Source organism: Oncorhynchus kisutch, linkage group LG25, assembly GCF_002021735.2.
Source record: "Oncorhynchus kisutch isolate 150728-3 linkage group LG25, Okis_V2, whole genome shotgun sequence".
NCBI lineage: Eukaryota > Metazoa > Chordata > Actinopteri > Salmoniformes > Salmonidae > Oncorhynchus > Oncorhynchus kisutch.
Window position 1 is genome coordinate 22082900 of NC_034198.2, and position 18016 is coordinate 22100915.

At 45.7% G+C, this 18016-nt stretch overlaps 1 protein-coding gene across 2 annotated transcripts; it reads left to right on the forward strand.

The window, feature by feature from the left end:
• Nucleotides 1-524: 524 nt before the first annotated feature.
• Nucleotides 525-18015, forward strand: tecpr1a (tectonin beta-propeller repeat containing 1a). 2 transcript variants are annotated; one of them, XM_031804944.1, is made up of 25 exons: nucleotides 541-696; nucleotides 2001-2098; nucleotides 2411-2643; nucleotides 4683-4865; nucleotides 5041-5163; nucleotides 5324-5449; nucleotides 5668-5842; nucleotides 6037-6137; nucleotides 6229-6330; nucleotides 6495-6646; nucleotides 6783-7372; nucleotides 7587-7732; nucleotides 7884-8039; nucleotides 8145-8294; nucleotides 8589-8746; nucleotides 8995-9119; nucleotides 9398-9597; nucleotides 10376-10455; nucleotides 10596-10652; nucleotides 12753-12927; nucleotides 13042-13177; nucleotides 13436-13528; nucleotides 13652-13758; nucleotides 13901-14020; nucleotides 14192-18015. In XM_031804944.1, exons 3-25 carry the CDS (start codon nucleotides 2419-2421, stop codon nucleotides 14369-14371), a joined length of 3660 nt encoding a protein of 1219 aa, XP_031660804.1. In that variant the 5' UTR covers nucleotides 541-696; nucleotides 2001-2098; nucleotides 2411-2418; the 3' UTR covers nucleotides 14372-18015. The 2 variants fall into 2 exon arrangements, with proteins under 2 accessions (XP_020316667.2, XP_031660804.1); XM_020461078.2 differs by lacking the exon at nucleotides 2001-2098 and having other exon boundaries at nucleotides 525-696.
• Nucleotide 18016: the final 1 nt, after the last annotated feature.

Genomic DNA, 18016 nt, shown 5'->3' on the forward strand with positions numbered 1-18016 from the left:
CGGCCCCATAGTAAATTACTATAAGTTATGTTAATTTGATTAACATAAACACACACACATAAATCTTTCAATAAAGATGTCTTTGTTTACCACAATTTTCACTACTATTGTGTCAGGTCATAAGATACATTTAGAAGGAAAAGCATGAGACAACACTGGGGATTGTCAGTAGGACATTACTGTCCATGCCTAGGGAATTCTATAACATCCACTCTCTAGTGGTTATATCCAGTGTCTGTTTGTCTGTCTGTCTGGGGGTGTTGGGGGAAAAGCCCATTTCTGTTCTAACCAAATTGACTTTTACGTTTTGTCCATTTAGCAGACTTACAGTCAGTGCAACAACACATCACAATCACTTTAAGTAAAACGTTCCTCAATAAAACAGCTATCAGCAAAATCAGTGCTGGTAAGGAAAGACAAGAACAATATTGTATTGTATTATATTATATTGTATTACATTCTCCAATGTTATTATCCAGATCTTGTAATGCCCTATAATAACGAAACTACAATCATCGCCTACCGGACAAATTCAACCATTGGTTCACTTGGTGCAGCAGCCAATCCGCGTTTACAGTAAAATACCACACTTCCTGTTTCGGATTAAAGAAAATACCGCAATTAATGGTATATTCAATCTGATATGACGAATGAATTGCAGTGATTTACCATACCGTTTATGAGAGAGAACACACGGTAAGGGATGAGCTATTGCTAACTATTACATGTATTGCTGTGCTTTAGTGGTAAGCCTCCCTGTAACGCTTAAAGAGCAATGTCAAGCTAATATCTACTCAGTGCTAGCTAGGCCATTCATTGTATGTATAGTCATGCCACGTTTGTAATGTTGAGTGTCCTTCATGTGGTTGTAGATTTGCTGATAGCAGTAGTCAGCTGTTATGCAACAACTGCAGTCTACCTGTGATAAGTTTAGCATGCTAACAGTAGACTACTTTGTAAACCAACCAAAAGCTTAGCTACTATGTGTCACATAGGTGCCCGATAATCAACAATGTATCAATGTTGATCAATCGCCATCCTATTACAATGTAGCAAACGTAATTCATGTGCCACAGTATTTTCTCAGTGATTGACAATGTTGCCGTTTAGCAAGTAGCAGTATCTAGAGACTCTCGAGTTAATTGGGCGAGTCACTAGATCAGATCGCAGCTTGCTTCAGATAGTATACAGGTTTATCTCTCTGGCTAGTTTATTGATTGCTTGTGACAGGGGCTACAACTTCGTAGAGCATCCCTCGCCCCAGGCATTACATAACGTACTGGGACCAGGATAGGATTTAATAGGTTGAGGCTGCCTCGCCTAGACACTGGTGTAAGGTCAGTTTAGCCTTTTACCCAGTGGTGGAAAAAGTACTCAATTGTCATACTTGAGTAAAAGTAAATATACCTTAATAGAAAATGACTCAAGTAAAGGTGAAAGTCACCCAGTAAAATACTACTTGAGTAAAAGTCTAAAAGTATTTGGTTTTAAATATACTTAAGTATCAAACGTGAATGGAATTGCTAAAATGTACTTAAGTATCAAACGTGAATGGAATTGCTAAAATGTACTTAAGTATCAAAAGTAAAAATATAAATAATTTCAACTGCCTTGTATTATTAAGCAAACCAGACAGCACCATTTTCTTTTATTTATTTATTGGTGGATAGCCAGGGGCAAACGCCAACACTCAGACATCATTTACAAACAAAGCATTTGTATTTAGTGAGTCTGCCAGATCAGAGGCAATATGGTTGACCAGGGATGTTCTCTTGTGTGAATTGGACCATTTTTCTGTCAAAATGTAATGAGTACTTTACGGTGTCAGGTGAAATGTATGAAGTAGGAAGTACATTATTTTCTTTAGGAATGTAGCGAAGTAGAAGTTGCCAAAAATATAAAAAGTAAAGTACAGATACCCCCAAAACTGACTTAAGTGGTACTTTAAAGTATTTTTACTGAAGTACTATACACCACTGCTTTTACCCTTACATGGATAGATGGAATAGAGGCAGACTCTGTACTACAGCTTCTTCTGCACTCCTCCAGAAGAGAGACGAGGCAGGGCCAGGGGCCACGAGGGAGAGCTGAAAAGAAGGTCAGCAGTGAGCATGCTGATTCAGACTCACTAGCCTGCTGGCTAGCCTAGCTACATCACTGGACTGTTTTAATTAGAAATGTGATTTCCTTATTATTAGACTAAGCAGTTTGGCTGGGTGTGTGCCTCTCAATGAGGGTAATTTGAGGGAACTCGCTCTCTCGCTTTCTCTTTTTCTTCCTCCATACACCCTTTATGCTCCTCCCTCTCTGTGACCTCTGCTATTTGTCCATCCTCCTCTTCCCCATTTCTCACCCCTCTTTCCAAATGAAAACAAGGCATCTTTCTTTGTTATGTCTTCCTTTTCCCTAGGCCTGACCATGTCTGTGTCCCTGCTGTGGGCAGTGGATGTGTACGGGCGCGTTTACAGCCTGTCCACCGGAGGGCAGCAGTGGGAGCAGTGTCATGATGCCGTGTTAGAGTTTAAGAGGGTGACAGCAGTACAGCAGTGTTGCTGGGGTATCGCCTGTGACCACCACATCTACCTGAATGTCCACTCTAGTGATGTACCCATACGTTACCAGGAGGAGACATACGAGAACCAGGTACATGGTGTCGTGTCCTCGGGACGGACAGGTTTAGGGTCATGAAATATTGTGTGGATGAAGGGCGGGTGGGTGACGGACGGGTTCAATAAAGATATATTTTTTATATAGAAAATCCGTAAATGCATCATTATTGTGCAAGTCATATCTTTAGGCTACATTGAGGTTCTTCTTTCATTATCTTTATCTGGTGTTAGTACAGTGAGGGGGAAAAAAGTATTTGAACCCCTGCTGATTTTGTACGTTTGCCCACTGACAAAGAAATGATCAGTCTATAATTTTAATGGTAGGTTTATTTGAACAGTGAGAGACAGAATAACAACAACAAAAATCCAGAAAAACGCATGTCAAAAATGTTATGAATTGATTTGCATTTTAATGAGGGAATGTTATGTGTGATGATTGTGAGACGCTATACAAATTCGACAGTCACAAGACGGGAACCTCTTAAAGATCGGACCCTTTTTTAAAAACATTTCCGCCTAAAATTACATACCCAAATCAAACTGCCTGTAACTCAGGACCTGAAGCAAGGCTATGCATATTCTTGATACCATTTTGAAAGGAAACATTTAGAAGTTTGTGGAAATGTGAAATGAATATAGGAGAATTTAACACATTAGATCTGGTAAAAGATAATACAAACAAAAAGCATGTGTTTTCAATTGTTTTGTTTAAAAGGCCATACATTGAGATAGGATTCTAGGTGTAATTTTGGCGTTATACACAAGATGGCAGTAGTGTGTGTGCAACGTTTCTGACCTATCCAGTGAAGAATTACATCACTACACAATATTTTGTATCAAGTCTGCCCTGAGTTTGACCAAATGTGCCGAATTGGTCAATTTATACATTTTCAAGTACAAAACTATAGAGAACATCCAAAAATACTAAGGGGGGTCTACTGTAAATTGAACACTGCAGTTAGATTAACAATAATTTAAGCTTCCTGCCCATATAAGAGTTTATGTCTCGGAAAGTTGGCTGTTGTTTACAACGTCATTCTAGTCACATTATTGCATATTGAGCAACAACTGTCCCAGTTTAGGGACCGATCCCGTAGAGGTTAAAATGGTACGTCAAGGGAACAGTAGGCGACTGTTCAGATGGGTTAAATGGATGGAATAATAGTTAACTGAAATCTGGATACTGACTGTAGGTCTATAACCTTTCACATAACCTAATTTAATATTAACTCTTCCAGAATTGAGCATTCCTTGCAGTACAATTATACACCAAATGTTAATTTTGACTCTGGAACAGGAGGAAAGAAATATATTATTGATTTATTTCAGCATCTTGAGAGAATGAAACCGAATGAAATCGGTTAGTGACTGTAAAGATGCTATCTTTATCAGTATCATAAATGCGGATACTAATTTCAACCACATCAAATATGCATCCAAGCCGAACTGAAGTCTTATCAGCAACATGTTGGGTCTATTTAACAGCTTTTAATTTTCTTAAAACCGGTCAAACTGATTTTGCGCGGGAAATCTTTCCAGTTTTTTTTTTTGGTATTGCATTTTCTCCCTGGTCCATAAACGTTTTTGCTCCACTAGAGAAGCAGAGATGAAAGAGAAAACAAACTTTACTGACGTCAACTAGATTGAAGCATTCATTCTATCAATTTATGACATTATTCTGGCCACCAACTGTTTATTTAGTCTTCTAGGGCAACAAGTAATGACAGAAGAGAAGCTGTATGTGTCTAATTATAGACAAGTTGACTAACTACCAAAACGTCAGAAAATATAAGCAGAAACGTAGGACTATCTAAAAAAGGCCTGTCAAAAGATTATTCTTCCTCTGACTGTACAGTGCATTTTCTATATTTGTGGGTTAGGGTTGGGTGAAGATTTTCACTTTATCATATATAGTCGGGCGTTTGCAGGTGGGTTATTAGAAATTGCGGGCGGGTGCGGGTGTACAAACAGCTGACCTGCGCATCACTAGTGTGTGTGTGTGTGTGTGTGTGTGTATTTGTGCTTCTTTTGCACCTGCTGCATTTATGATTCTTGTAACTCTCTCTCTCTCAGCGATGGAATCCCAAGGATAACTTCTCGGATCACTTGTTGCCGAGCGACCGCTGGCATTGGAGTGACATCACAGGGCTGGAACACCAACCCCTGGACAGTTTCCTTCTTCCCTCCACCAACTGGGAGTGGGAGGGGGACTGGTACATCGACGAGAACTTTGGAGGAGAACCCACAGAGAAAGGAGTGAGTGTCTCTCGTTCTTCGCTGTCTTTTCATTATCTTTCTCTCTTGTCTCCCCATTTTAGACTTTCCCTCTGTTCTCACCTTCTCTCTTTCCCTCTCTCTTTCCTTCCCTCCCTCTATGTCCTTGTCTTACCCTCACCTACGATGATTCATCTGTGAATGGATTTGTCTGCAGGGTTGGACCTATGCCTTGGACTTCCCTGCCACCTACATCAAAGACAAGAAGTGGAACTCGTGTGTCCGTCGCCGGCGATGGATCCGCTACAGGAGGTACAAGGCCACAGACACCTGGGCCAAGGTGTGTATTTGGAGCACTATAATCACCTGCCACAACTAGGATGTAACTGTATGCCTCTGCTGTGAATGCTTTCTTTGTGTACTGAACTGTACTCATCATGTACTGTAGGTTTGTTTAGGCCTGTGTGTGTGTGTTGACTCGTATCTCTCTGTGTTACCAGATCCCATCTGAGGGTCACAGTGGTCCCCTGCCAGACCCCTTTAATGACATCAGCTGTGGGGGCTGGGAGATCAGTGAGGAGCCCAGGGGGAGGCTGTCTCTGTGGGCTGTCTCTCTACAGGGCAAGGTATTACACGCGCACACACATAAATGCACACACACACAAACACACTAATGCATGCACACACACATGAATGGCATGGACACACGCGCACACACAGCTCAGAGGGGGAGGTCATATCTCCAGAGATCACAAAACACACACATACAACACAAATGTATTCGTAAACGAACAAATCAATTTGATTGACTAATTGCCTGTGTGTGTTTGATCTGGGTCATTAGGTGTGGTTCCGTGAGGGTATCCACCACCACAGCCCAGAGGGGGAAGGCTGGGAGGAGGTGTCTCTGCCTGGGGAGGTAGTGCAGATCAGCTGTGGTCCCGGGGACCTGGTTTGGGCTGTGCTCTGGGAAGGACAACTCATCGTCAGGGAGGGCATCACCAGAGACTGCCCACAAGGTGGCTGGTTAACAGAGGAAGTGTGTTTGTGTGTGTGTATTCGTGTTAGAGGGAGAAAGAGCGAGAAGGAGAGAGAGACATAGAGAATGAGAGGCCGCATGTTTGTGTCTGTTTGTGTGTGTGCAAAGGAGAGAGAGAGAGAGAACCTGAGATTGTGTCTAATGGTGTCTTTCCTCCTCTTCTCTCTCTACCAGGCTCGTCCTGGGTGGTGGTGGACTCTCCCAACCCAGAGGCCGGGGCCATCCACGTAGCTGTGGGGGACAACGTAGTCTGGGCCGTCACCAAGGACAACAAAGTAAGACTACATGAAACACTCTCATGTATGTTCTCTAACGCTTCCCTTGTCAGCAGTATGTTCCTGATGATTATCTCTCTGTATCTGTCAGGTATGGTTCAGGCGTGGCATCAACTCCCATAACCCATGTGGTTCAGGCTGGATCGGGATGGTCGGGGAGATGGTCATGGTCAACGTGGGCCTCAACGACCAGGTAAGGATTTGATCAATGTTTATTAACAGACCTTCTAATAGATTGTCAGGTAAGTTCTCTGAGTGTGGTTTATAAAGATTCACTTGTCGCTGTCCATAGTGCTGAAACATGTTTGGTCGGGAATTCTACACAGGTCAATGTATGTTTGTTCTGACTCTGTCCAGGTGTGGGGTATCAGCTGTGTGGACCGGGCAGTGTATTTCCGTCAGGGTGTGACCTCCAGTGAGTTGAGTGGTAAAGCCTGGAAGGCTGTCAACGTGCCCCGAGACGGAGACATCAGGTCCCACTCCTCCGCCAGCATTAGCAGTCTGCACAGGTGGACATGGACACGGAATACTGTGACACATTTCCAATGCTTGGGCAATCTCATCTCCATAAAACAATTAGCCAAACAGTCTGCTAGCTGGGTGCTCTGCGTAATACTAATATCTCTCTCTCTCTCCGTCCCACAGTGCTGGTTGTTTCTTCAGTGGTGAGGTACAAGCCCAGTCTGTGATGAGTGAAGACTTGGACACAGAGGGCGGTCCACAGAGGGCGGTCCTAGAAGTAGGGGCATGCCCCTCGTCTCCTCCCCCCGAGCCCCCTCCCATCGACCCCGACGTCCCCAAACCACGCATCCCTAAGGTCACCAGCGACAGCTTCATCTCTGAGATGCTCTCCGACCGTGAGGTCAAACAAGAGGGGGCCACCGCTGCCACCACTGCCAGTCCCTCTATCCCAGAAGAGGAAGTCGCTCTTGGGGAACCAGAGGCCATGTGTCTCCCTCCGGCTCTGGTTCTCTCCCCCAGCCTGTCTGGAGGGCTTGGGGACCCCCAGTGGAGTAACGTGGACCTGGAAGAGACCCAGACTCACCTGGCTGTGGGGCCTGCTGTGGTGAGAGGGGACTCGGCTGACACCTGTAGTCTGTCCTCGGTGGCCACCTACACCCTGTGTCAGGGGGAGCCGTATGGGGCAGATGAACACCCGCTCTGGGCATGGGTCAGTGGAGGAGGCTGTGGTGTGAACTGTCACTCCCAGCTCAACTGGTTCAACTCTGCCACAGGTGAGACACAGATACTGTAGATATTGTATTTCTCCTGTATATTAAAACAAGCCTAGGGATATGCAAAACCCCAGCTCCAACTCGCAATTAAACCAGAATACACACTTCTGCCTGATGTAACAGTGTCTGTCTGCTTTTTCCTTGTTGTTGTTGAGCCACTGGAGTGTTTCCTCACACGTTGTTGATAAAGTTTGGACCTTATTGTCTCTCCCAGCCCTGGCATCATCAGTCCAGTCCATGAGTCTGTCCATCAGTCCAGCCCAGACAGCTGCCTGGCGGAAACAGATCTTTGAGCAGCTCAGCGAACGCTCTAAGAGAGAGATGGACCACTTTAAACACTACGAACAGGCCGTAGAACAGGTACCTACAACTTGAACATTTACAAATGCTACTTTTTGGTTGCTTGCCTTGATTTAATGAGTTTTGTTTATGACCTGTCCTTGTTGTATAGACGCTGATTAGTCTCCCTCCCTCCCCTCCTTCTCTCCCTCCCTCCCCCCCTCCCTCCCAGTCTGTGTGGGTGAAGAAAGGGACCATGCAGTGGTGGAGGGACTGGAAGCCCCATAAGTGGGTGGATGTGAGGTTTGCCCTGGAGCAGTTCTCAGGACCTGAGGGAAACCAGGACGGCATCCTCTTCCTCTACTACAACTTCAACGAGGAGAAGAAGGTGAGGGGAGGTCCACAGTGCCTGTGTATGTGTGCCTGTGTGTGGGTGTTTTCTGTGATGAGTTATTTAGTCCTCGTTTTCTCCTCCTCTCCTCCCTCTCTCCAGTACCTGCATGCATTCATCAACGAGGTGACTATCTTGGTGCCGGTGCTGAATGACTCCAAACACACGTTTGCCATCTACACAGCAGAGAGGACCAAACAGAGGTGGCCTATCAGACTGGCTGCTGCCACTGAGGTGGAGATGCACGACTGGGTAGGTTATATGATCACTGTCTTCCATCTGAACCTGTCACAAAGTACAGTGCTCCATTTTCACAGAATATCATATGTTTTATTCATAAGCAAAAGTCATGCTAAATTATGGATGGCGAAAGGGTTATGCCACAAAGAACCAGACAATCTTTTTAAATGAACCTTTTATGTAGTATGACTTTGCCTCTATGTAGGGCTTATGAAGACTTTATGTATGCTATATACGTCCTTTATAAGTTGTAGTTTGGTAAAAGTGGGGCCTTAATGTCTTGACTATGTCTCTCTGTACCCCCAGCTGGCCCTGCTGAGTGTGTCGTGCTGTGACTCCCGGGGGATCCAGGGTCCCCCCTCTAAACAAGCCATCTGGTCAGTCACCTGTAAAGGAGACATCTTCGTCTGTGAGCCTTCGCCTAGCCTGGAAGCCTGTCCCTACCCCACACCCTGCGACCAGATGTAAGACACGTCCTCTGGGCTGTTATCAATGCTTTATAAAGGCTTGGTAAATGAGACCTATGAATACAAACCTGCAGCACATCGTGAATGAGTTATTTGTGGATAAATAGATGGATATTTATTGATCAGATATATGCACTTACAACTGAATAGTCTTGACTGATTAAACATTGGTTGACAGTCACTTTTCTTTCTTTTGTCTCTAACCACATGTTGCTCTGTCCTGTCTGTCCTGTCTGTGTTTGCAGGTTCTGGCGTCAGGTGGGGGGCCACCTACGTCTGGTGGAGTGTAACAGTCTGGGGGTGGTTTGGGGGGTAGGCTACGACCACACTGCCTGGGTCTACACCGGCTATGGAGGGGGATTCTTCCAGGGTAAACACAAATATTTGGAAAATAAATGAATTAGCAAGCTAGCTTAATGTCCATGAATGTTTATTTTAAGTGTTGAACAGTCCACAAATTGATAAAGTTGGTTCACATTTAGATTTGTTATTTTTACCTGTGTGTCATGATCGCGTCTGGTGGGGATAGACAAAAATCAACAAGCTCGCGGACATATGTGCAGGGCCAGTTTGGTCAGGGTGAAAGTGTATTTATCAGCTCTACTTGATCTCAGCCCCTGACTAGAACCTCTCTCTTGTCTTTGTCAGGTCTGGCCAGCAGCACAGATAACATCTTCACCCAGACAGATGTGAAGTGTGTCTACATCTATGAGAACCAGAGGTGGAACCCAGTCACAGGTTACACCAACAGAGGCCTCCCAACAGACCGCTACATGTGGAGTGATGCAACAGGACTGCAGGAGTGTACCAAGGCCAACGCCAAACCTCCATCCCCTCACTGGACATGGGTGGGTACCACTAGCAGGACAAAATATGTCCAGTTCACCCTCAATAGAGGCACTAACTCTGCCATGGCTCGTTGGTCAAAGCCTATGGGGAAATTAATGGGGATTTTGGAGGAGTTTTGGATAAATAGAAAAAATAAGGTCTGTGGTTAACAGGTTTAGGAGACGTAAACTTTAAAACGAGATTATCTTCATTGTTGCATTTCTGTAATCAAAACAAGCACATTAAAGGCTTCATAATTCATAAAGGTCATGGAGTACAAGCTGGCGAGCTCTATGGACAATATCACATTTGAACTTAAACATCCACACAGTAGCAGTAGATGTCTAAAACGGTCCTACAAACAACGCTTGTTATCACGACACAAGGCGAGACCCAGGAAGGTGGTTGGAGTCTTACAATACTTATTCATCTAATAGGGGAAGGCAGGAGACTGGTCGTGGACAGGCAAAAGGCTCCAAACCAGTTCAGAGTTCAAAAGGTACCGAAGGACAGGCAGAATCAAGGTCTGGCCAGGCAGGATGATCAGGCAGGAGGGAAAGTAGTCCAGGGTCAGGCAGGAGTTAAAACCGGGAGGACTAGCAAAAGGAGAATGGGGAAAACACTCTGGTTGACTTGACTAACATACTAGACGAACTGGCACAGAGAGTCAGGAAACACAGGGATAAATACACTGGGGAAAATAAGCGACACCTGGGGGGGGGTGGAGACAATAACGAGGACAGGTGAAACTGATCAGGGTGTGACACTTGTTTTGCTAACTGCTCTGTCTCTTATCAGGTAGCAGACTGGACCATTGACTATGGGATCTCCGGGGGGACAGACCGAGAGGGTTGGCAATACGCAGCTGATTTCCCAAGGTGAGTGTACCTAACCCTCCCCAATACATATTCATTGGTCTATCTATCACATCAAGCTGAATCTTTCCCAGCTAGGAAAGCATCCAGAATATTTGTTTACGTCACTGTTGTGTATTTTCTCTCCCCTCTTACTCTTCCAGGTCGTATCATGGCCACAAAACCTTGAAGGACTTTGTTCGTCGTAGACGATGGGCCAGGTACTGTATCTTACTACACAACAATGGCTCTGTTCCCTCATCACTGTTTCTTTAGTCAGCACACAATAATAATAATATATAGCGCTTTTCATTTCAAAGAGAATCTCAATGACGCCGTTAAAACCAAACAAAACAAACGTGGAGATCTGGCAGGTCTTGGGCCATGGTCAACCGCAGCGTCAGATGACGAGGTGTTGTTGAGCAGGGTAGTTTGGAAAGGCTGGGCAGTACTTCAGAGGATGGAGCTTTGATGGCATAGAGAGGGAGCAGCGTCAATCAGTTAGTTACTTAGACAAGCACGGTGCTGTTCATCAGGCACCTCATTCGTTGTGTTCTTCTCCTCCTCTGTAGGTAGGCTGGATAGTCCACTACTGAAGTGTAGCACCCACCTAGGTGATACAATGGTCTGGTCTGCCTCATTCTGTCGACTCAGTACTCTGTTTAAACAACCCTGAGTTTGTGCTCTAGGTAGAAAAATGGCCCGTAAGCACATATCTAGGATCAGCTCTCTACCTAAATCCTAACCTTCGACATTGAGGGAAACACAATAACTGACCTTAGATTAGCTCTAGGACACAGTTCTTCAACCCTGGTCTTGGGGACCTACAGGAACTGCATGTTTTTGCTCCACCCCAGTACCAACACACCTAATTAACTAATGGTACACTGGTCTAGTTGAGACTTATCTCCTATTTTAACAACCCTTGTAAACTACATGGCCAAAAGTATGTGGACACCTGCTTGTTGAACATCTCATTCCAAAATCATGGGCATTAATATGGAGACGGTCCCCCTTTTGCTGCTATGACAGCCTTCACTCTTCTGGGAAGGCTTTCCGCTAGATGTTGGAACATTGCTGCAGGGACTTGCTTCCACTCAGCCACAAGAGCATTAGTGATGTCGGGCACTGATGCTGGGCAATTAGGCCTGGCTCGCAGTCTGCATTTCAATTCATCCCAAAGGTGTGCGATGGGCTTGTGGTCAAAGCTCTGTGCAGGACAGTTAAGTTCTTCCACACCAATCTCAACAAACTATTTCTGTTTGGACACAGCTTTGTGCACGGGGGCATTGTCAAGCTGTATCAAGAAAGGGCCTTCCCCAAACTGGGCTCCCGATTGGTGCAGCGGTCTACGGCACTGCATCGCAGTGCTAGAGGCATCACTACAGACCCTGGTTCGATTCCAGGCTGAATCACAACCAGCTGTGATTGGGAGTCCCATAGGGCGCCACACAATTGGCCCATTGTCGTCCAGGTTTGGCCGGTGTAGGCCGTTCTTGTAAATAAGAATTTGTTCTTAACTGAATTGCCTAGTTAAAGGTTAAATAAAAACTTTTGCCACAAAGTTGGAAGCACAGAATCATCTAGAATGCTGTAGCTTTAAGATTTCCCTTCACTGGAACTAAGGAGCCTAGCCGGAACCATGAAAACCGCTCTAGACCATTATCCTGCTCCACCAAACTTAACAGTTGGCACTATGCATTCGGGCAGCTAGGCCGACTGGGCCAATTGTGTGGCGCCCTATGGGACTCCCAATCACGGTTCTCCTGGCATCCGCCAAACCCAGATTTGTCTGTCGGACTGCCAGATGGTGAAGCGTGATTCATCACTCCAGAGGACGCGTTTCCACTGCTCCAGAGTCCAGTGGTGGCGAGCTTTACACCCCTCCAGCCAATGATTATGCATGGTGATATTAGGCTTGTGTGTGGCTGCTCGGCTATGGAAACCCATTTCATGAATCTCCTGACAAACAGGTCTTGTTCTAATGTTGCTTCCAGAGGCAGTTTGGAACTCGGTAGCTACACGGTTCAGTAGTCCTGTTCTGTGAGCTTGTGCGACCTACCACTTTGTGGCTGAGCAGTTGTTGCTCCTAGAAGTTTCCACAATAACAGCACTTACAGTTGATCGGCAGCTCTAGAAAGGTCAGGAACGTAACTTAATCATTCTACTGACAATGTTTGTCTATGGAGATTGCATGGCCGTTTGCTCGATTTTATACACCTGTCAGCAACGGGTGTGGCTGAAAAAGCCGAATCCACTAATTTGAAGGGCTGTCCACATACTTTTGTGTGTGTGTATATATAGTGTATTTCCTCTGACAGGAAGTGCAAACTGACGACCACAGGGCCGTGGCAGGAAGTCCCACCCATCCCGTTGAGTGACGTGACCATCGTCCTGTGTGGAGCTCAGAGCAGTGTTGAGCCGATCCCTCTGTGGGCCATCAGTAACAAGGGAGACGTGCTCTGTAGACTGGGGGTCACCCTACTGACTCCTGCCGTGAGTCTCACACACACACACACACACACACACACACAATATGTAAACACACATGTTCACTGTGAATACGCACACATTGTATTTGATAACCGAAGTGGTTGTGTGTGTTCCTAGGGGACGTCGTGGCTTCACGTGGGCACAGACCAGCCGTTTAAGTCTATCTCCATCGGTGGGGCCAACCAGGTGTGGGCCATTGCCAGGGATGGATCTGCCTTCTACAGGGGCTCTGTGTCCTCAGAGAGCCCTGCAGGTCAGCCAGAGAACCACGCAGAACCCACACACTCTGACAGAACCCAGGGTTCTCCCTTCAGTCTTACTGCTAATCAACAGTTCAGTCAGTCACTCAAATGTATTTCTAAAGCTGTTTTTACATCAGCAGTTGTCACAAAGTGCTTTACAGTAATACTGTGGCTCAATTTTTCCTCTCTGGGCTCTGGTTCATATCAGAGATGCACCTGATGAAAGTAGACTAACCACTGGCTGTTTACTGTACTATTGCCCCCTGCAGGAGATTGCTGGTACCACATCCCCTGTCCTGAAAGACAGAAGCTCCAACAGGTGTCTGTAGGGAGAACGTCGGTCTACACTGTGGATCAAAATGGTACAACAGAAAATGATTTCATGACTTACTATGACACTTGTCTTTATTATCAGCTGTCTATTAGTTGTGCCATCGCAATGATTTATTTGTGTCATGATTTTAATGCTGTGCTCTCCCATCCAGGTAACCTGTGGTTCAGACAGGGCCTGACTCCCAGCTACCCCCAGGGATCATCATGGGAACACATCTGCAACAATGTACGCAAGGTCTCCGTAGGACCTCTAGACCAGGTGAGCAGAACCTACAATCTAAAACCTGGGTGGTTGTCGTCGGCAATAAGGAGTCATAAAGACTTTCTCTTTTCTCAAAATTCAACGCTCTTGACTTTGCACTGTGTTGAGTAACTCAACCTTTCTCGTTGTGTTTGTGTAGGTGTGGATCATAGCTGACAAGGTGCAAGGCAGCCACAGTCTGAGCTGTGGGACAGTCTGCCACCGTCTGGGGGTTCAGCCCATGGAGCCAAAGGGACAGTCATGGGACTACGGCATCGGGGTGAGACTCTTTAACCTTACCTCTAACCCTAACCCATCAACATGCTTCTGAGACACCAATGACTTTGAAGGTTTTCTTGGTGGGGGGGGGCTGTCTGACTTTCTCTCTACGTCTGTTATCTTTCTCTCTCTCTCTCTCTCTCTCTTCCCCTCTTCCTCTCGCTCTCCTCAGGGTGGCTGGGACCACATCACTGTGAGAGGGAACTCCATTGAGGCTCCTCGTGTCCGTATGCCCTCCCTGACACCCTCCCTCACCTCCTCCCTAACGGACCCCCTCCGCCCCCCTCCACCCCGCAGCCTGCTCCCTGTCATGGTCACAGAGATGGAGAACGGGAACGCTGTCAGATGTTAAACACACACACCTACAGTACTTGCTAGTGGACACTATCTCTGTTCTGTCTTTAGCCCAACTCTCTCTTCAGATACGCCACAATGCAACTACCCCACCATCCACACTGTACTGTAGCTCCCAGCTCCAGCCTCAGCTCTTCTGACCTATCACCTGGCTGTGTTAAAAGACCTTTGAACCCTATCTCTGCGCCCTCAACTTGACTCAGCCAATTACCTTTTCTCTTTACAGCTAGCAGATCATGTTCAGTATTTCCCACATAGAGCACTAATGTCGTTTTTAAACCGTGTCACTGAGTCTTTGAACATTGCGCTATTGTAATTTAAAGGTTAACTCAGCTAAAAGACGTTGCCACGAGCAGCACCGCAAATATTCAGATGATTTAGATGCAAGTCACACACAGTATCTGCACATGGATCGCTTCACGTTGGTAGAGCGGTAGGTACAGATCGCTTCACGTTGGTAGAGCGGTAGGTACAGATCGCTTCACGTTGGTAGAGCGGTAGGTACAGATCGCTTCACGTTGGTAGAGCGGTAGGTACAGATCGCTTCACGTTGGTAGAGCGGTAGGTACAGATCGCTTCACGCTGTTGGAGCGGTAGATACAGATCGCTTCACGTTGGTAGAGCGGTAGGTACAGATCGCTTCACGTTGGTAGAGCGGTAGGTACAGATCGCTTCACGTTGGTAGAGCGGTAGGTACAGATCGCTTCACGTTGGTAGAGCGGTAGGTACAGATCGCTTCACGTTGGTAGAGCGGTAGGTACAGATCGCTTCACGTTGGTAGAGCGGTAGGTACAGATCGCTTCACGTTGGTAGAGCGGCAGGTACAGATCGCTTCACGTTGGTAGAGCGGTAGGTACAGATCGCTTCACGTTGGTAGAGCGGTAGGTACAGATCGCTTCACGTTGGTAGAGCGGTAGGTACAGATCGCTTCACGTTGGTAGAGCGGTAGGTACAGATCGCTTCACGTTGGTAGAGCGGTAGGTACAGATCGCTTCACGCTGTTGGAGCGGTAGATACAGATCGCTTCACGTTGGTAGAGCGGTAGGTACAGATCGCTTCACGTTGGTAGAGCGGTAGGTACAGATCGCTTCACGTTGGTAGAGCGGTAGGTACAGATCGCTTCACGTTGGTAGAGCGGTAGGTACAGATCGCTTCACGTTGGTAGAGCGGTAGGTACAGATCGCTTCACGTTGGTAGAGCGGTAGGTACAGATCGCTTCACGTTGGTAGAGCGGTAGGTACAGATCGCTTCACGTTGGTAGAGCGGTAGGTACAGATCGCTTCACGTTGGTAGAGCGGTAGGTACAGATCGCTTCACGCTGTTGGAGCGGTAGATACAGATCGCTTCACGTTGGTAGAGAGTGGTAGGTACAGATCGCTTCACGCTGTTAGAGCGGTAGGTACAGATCGATTCACGTTGGTAGAGCGGTAGGTACAGATCGCTTCACGCTGTTGAAGCGGTAGGTACAGATTGCTTCACGTTGTTAGAGCGGTAGGTACAGATCGCTTCACGTTGGTAGAGCGGTAGGTACAGATCGCTTCACGTTGGTAGAGCGGTAGGTACAGATCGCTTCACGTTGGTAGAGCGGTAGGTACAGATCGCTTCACGTTGGTAGAGCGGTAGGTACAGATCGCTTCACGTTGGTAGAGCGGTAGGTACAGATCGCTTCACGCTGTTGGAGCGGTAGGTACAGATTGCTTCACGTTGGTAGAGCGGTAGGTACAGATCGCTTCACGTTGGTAGAGCGGTAGGTACAGATCGCTTCATGTTGGTAGAGTTGTAGGTACAGATCGCTTCATGTTGGTAGAGCGGTAGGTACAGATCGCTTCACGTTGGTAGAGCGGTAGGTACAGATCGCTTCACGTTGGTAGAGTGGTAGGTACAGATCGCTTCACGTTGGTAGAGCGGTAGGTACAGATCGCTTCACGTTGGTAGAGCGGTAGGTACAGATCGCTTCACGTTGGTAGAGCGGTAGGTACAGATCGCTTCACGTTGGTAGAGCCGTAGGTACGGATCGCTTCACGCTGTTGGAGCGGTAGGTACGGTTCGCTTCACGTTGGTAGAGAGTGGTAGGTACGGATCGCTTCACGTTGGTAGAGAGTGGTAGGTACGGTTCGCTTCACGTTGGTAGAAAGTGGTAGGTACGGATCGCTTCACGTTGGTAGAAAGTGGTAGGTACGGTTCGCTTCACGTTGGTAGAGAGTGGTAGGTACGGATCGCTTCACGTTGGTAGAGTGGTAGGTACGGGACCAAAACAAAGGAAATTGACCTACTATGCTGTTTACTTTCTGCATCTACTTCATATATGAGTCTACGTTTAAATCTGTGGTCTTAAGATAACTTTGTTTTACTTATTGTTTTTGTTTGGTTGAATGTTTTTTATGTGTGTTTGGTGTGTACGGTATTATGTGAGTAGATTTTTTTTTTTTTTATGTTATGTTGGTAATTGATTGATCTTTTTAAAATAATATGTGTTTTGGGGATGTATTCAATGTGATTGGGGCGACGTTAAGATGGGTAAGAAAGCATCACTGTCGGCCCAATTATTTGTGACTTATTATAAAAAGTCTGTATCAGGAAGTTACAGTACTTACTACTTTGTACCTGCTGGCAACAGGTCGAGATTCTACTGGAGTCGCACCAAAAACAAGAAGGATTTATTTAACGAAAACGTTTGTTATTAAGGTTTGATAACACATGATGCTTTTACAGTTCTAGGCCTTCCCCCAGAATGGTTTGTATCTGTGATGGCCACAGTGAAGAGTTTGTAGGCCCATGTATTTTTGACAGCACTCGAAAAGAAAGTATATATTCTTCTTTTCATGAAAAATTTGCAATGTGTAGTTCTACACTGGACCAAAGTGTGAATTGCTTGGAAAGTGATGTCTTTGCGGGGCTTTAAAGTTTATCTGTTTATTTCTCAGGAAAATAAGAGTTCTCCTAAACGCTATTATTGGCATGTTCTTGACCTTCTACGATTGTAGCAGTAATGACTGACAGGCAACACACGTGAAAGGTTTGGTGGAAAGAACAAATAAATATTTTTGTTATAAATCTGTATATGAGTTCAGTATAAATGTTTTAATGGGGATATTTCAAGGTTGGTTATTGTACGTTGGAATATAAAAAGGTAAAATATTAGTCCTATGAACTATTATCCATAAATCACAAAAGCTGAAACTAGCACATTTGGGCATTAATTGATCTTACTTCTCTACATGGAAACCATAAGCGAATAGCTATCACTGATATACTGGAACTACAAATAATTGATTGTACAGAAAACTGTCTGTGAAAACTCTCACTTTATCTTCCTATGGCAGTTCCTAATACAAAGAGGGCGTTTTTTGATAATGTTTCACTTACTACTGTTTAGAACTGTACAGGCTTCATCCTAAAGGAGCGGCACATGCTTGGCATGCTGTGGTGTACCCCTTCACCTTCCAAGCTTTAAGTGTTAGGTCTAGAGGAGGACCGTTTAAAAAATGATTCCATTGTTTTTATTGATTATGATGTCAATTAAAATACTATAATCAGGTACTATTCTAATCCCAACAAGGCTGTTATTGATGTGTATATCTCTTCCTTCCAATAGTGTGCATGGTCAATGTCCTCTCAATAAATGTGATTATTGATAAGGAAG

What these genes read in the sequence shown, in the direction of transcription:
- tecpr1a (XM_020461078.2), top strand. Translation starts at nt 2,419, where the DNA reads ATGTCTGTGTCCCTGCTGTGGGCAGTGGATGTGTACGGGCGCGTTTAC. An exon ending in TACGCAGCTGATTTCCCAAG is followed by an intron (nt 10,456 to 10,595) that starts GTGAGTGTACCT and finishes TTACTCTTCCAG; the next exon opens with GTCGTATCATGGCCACAAAA. An exon ending in CCGTAGGACCTCTAGACCAG is followed by an intron (nt 13,759 to 13,900) that starts GTGAGCAGAACC and finishes GTGTTTGTGTAG; the next exon opens with GTGTGGATCATAGCTGACAA.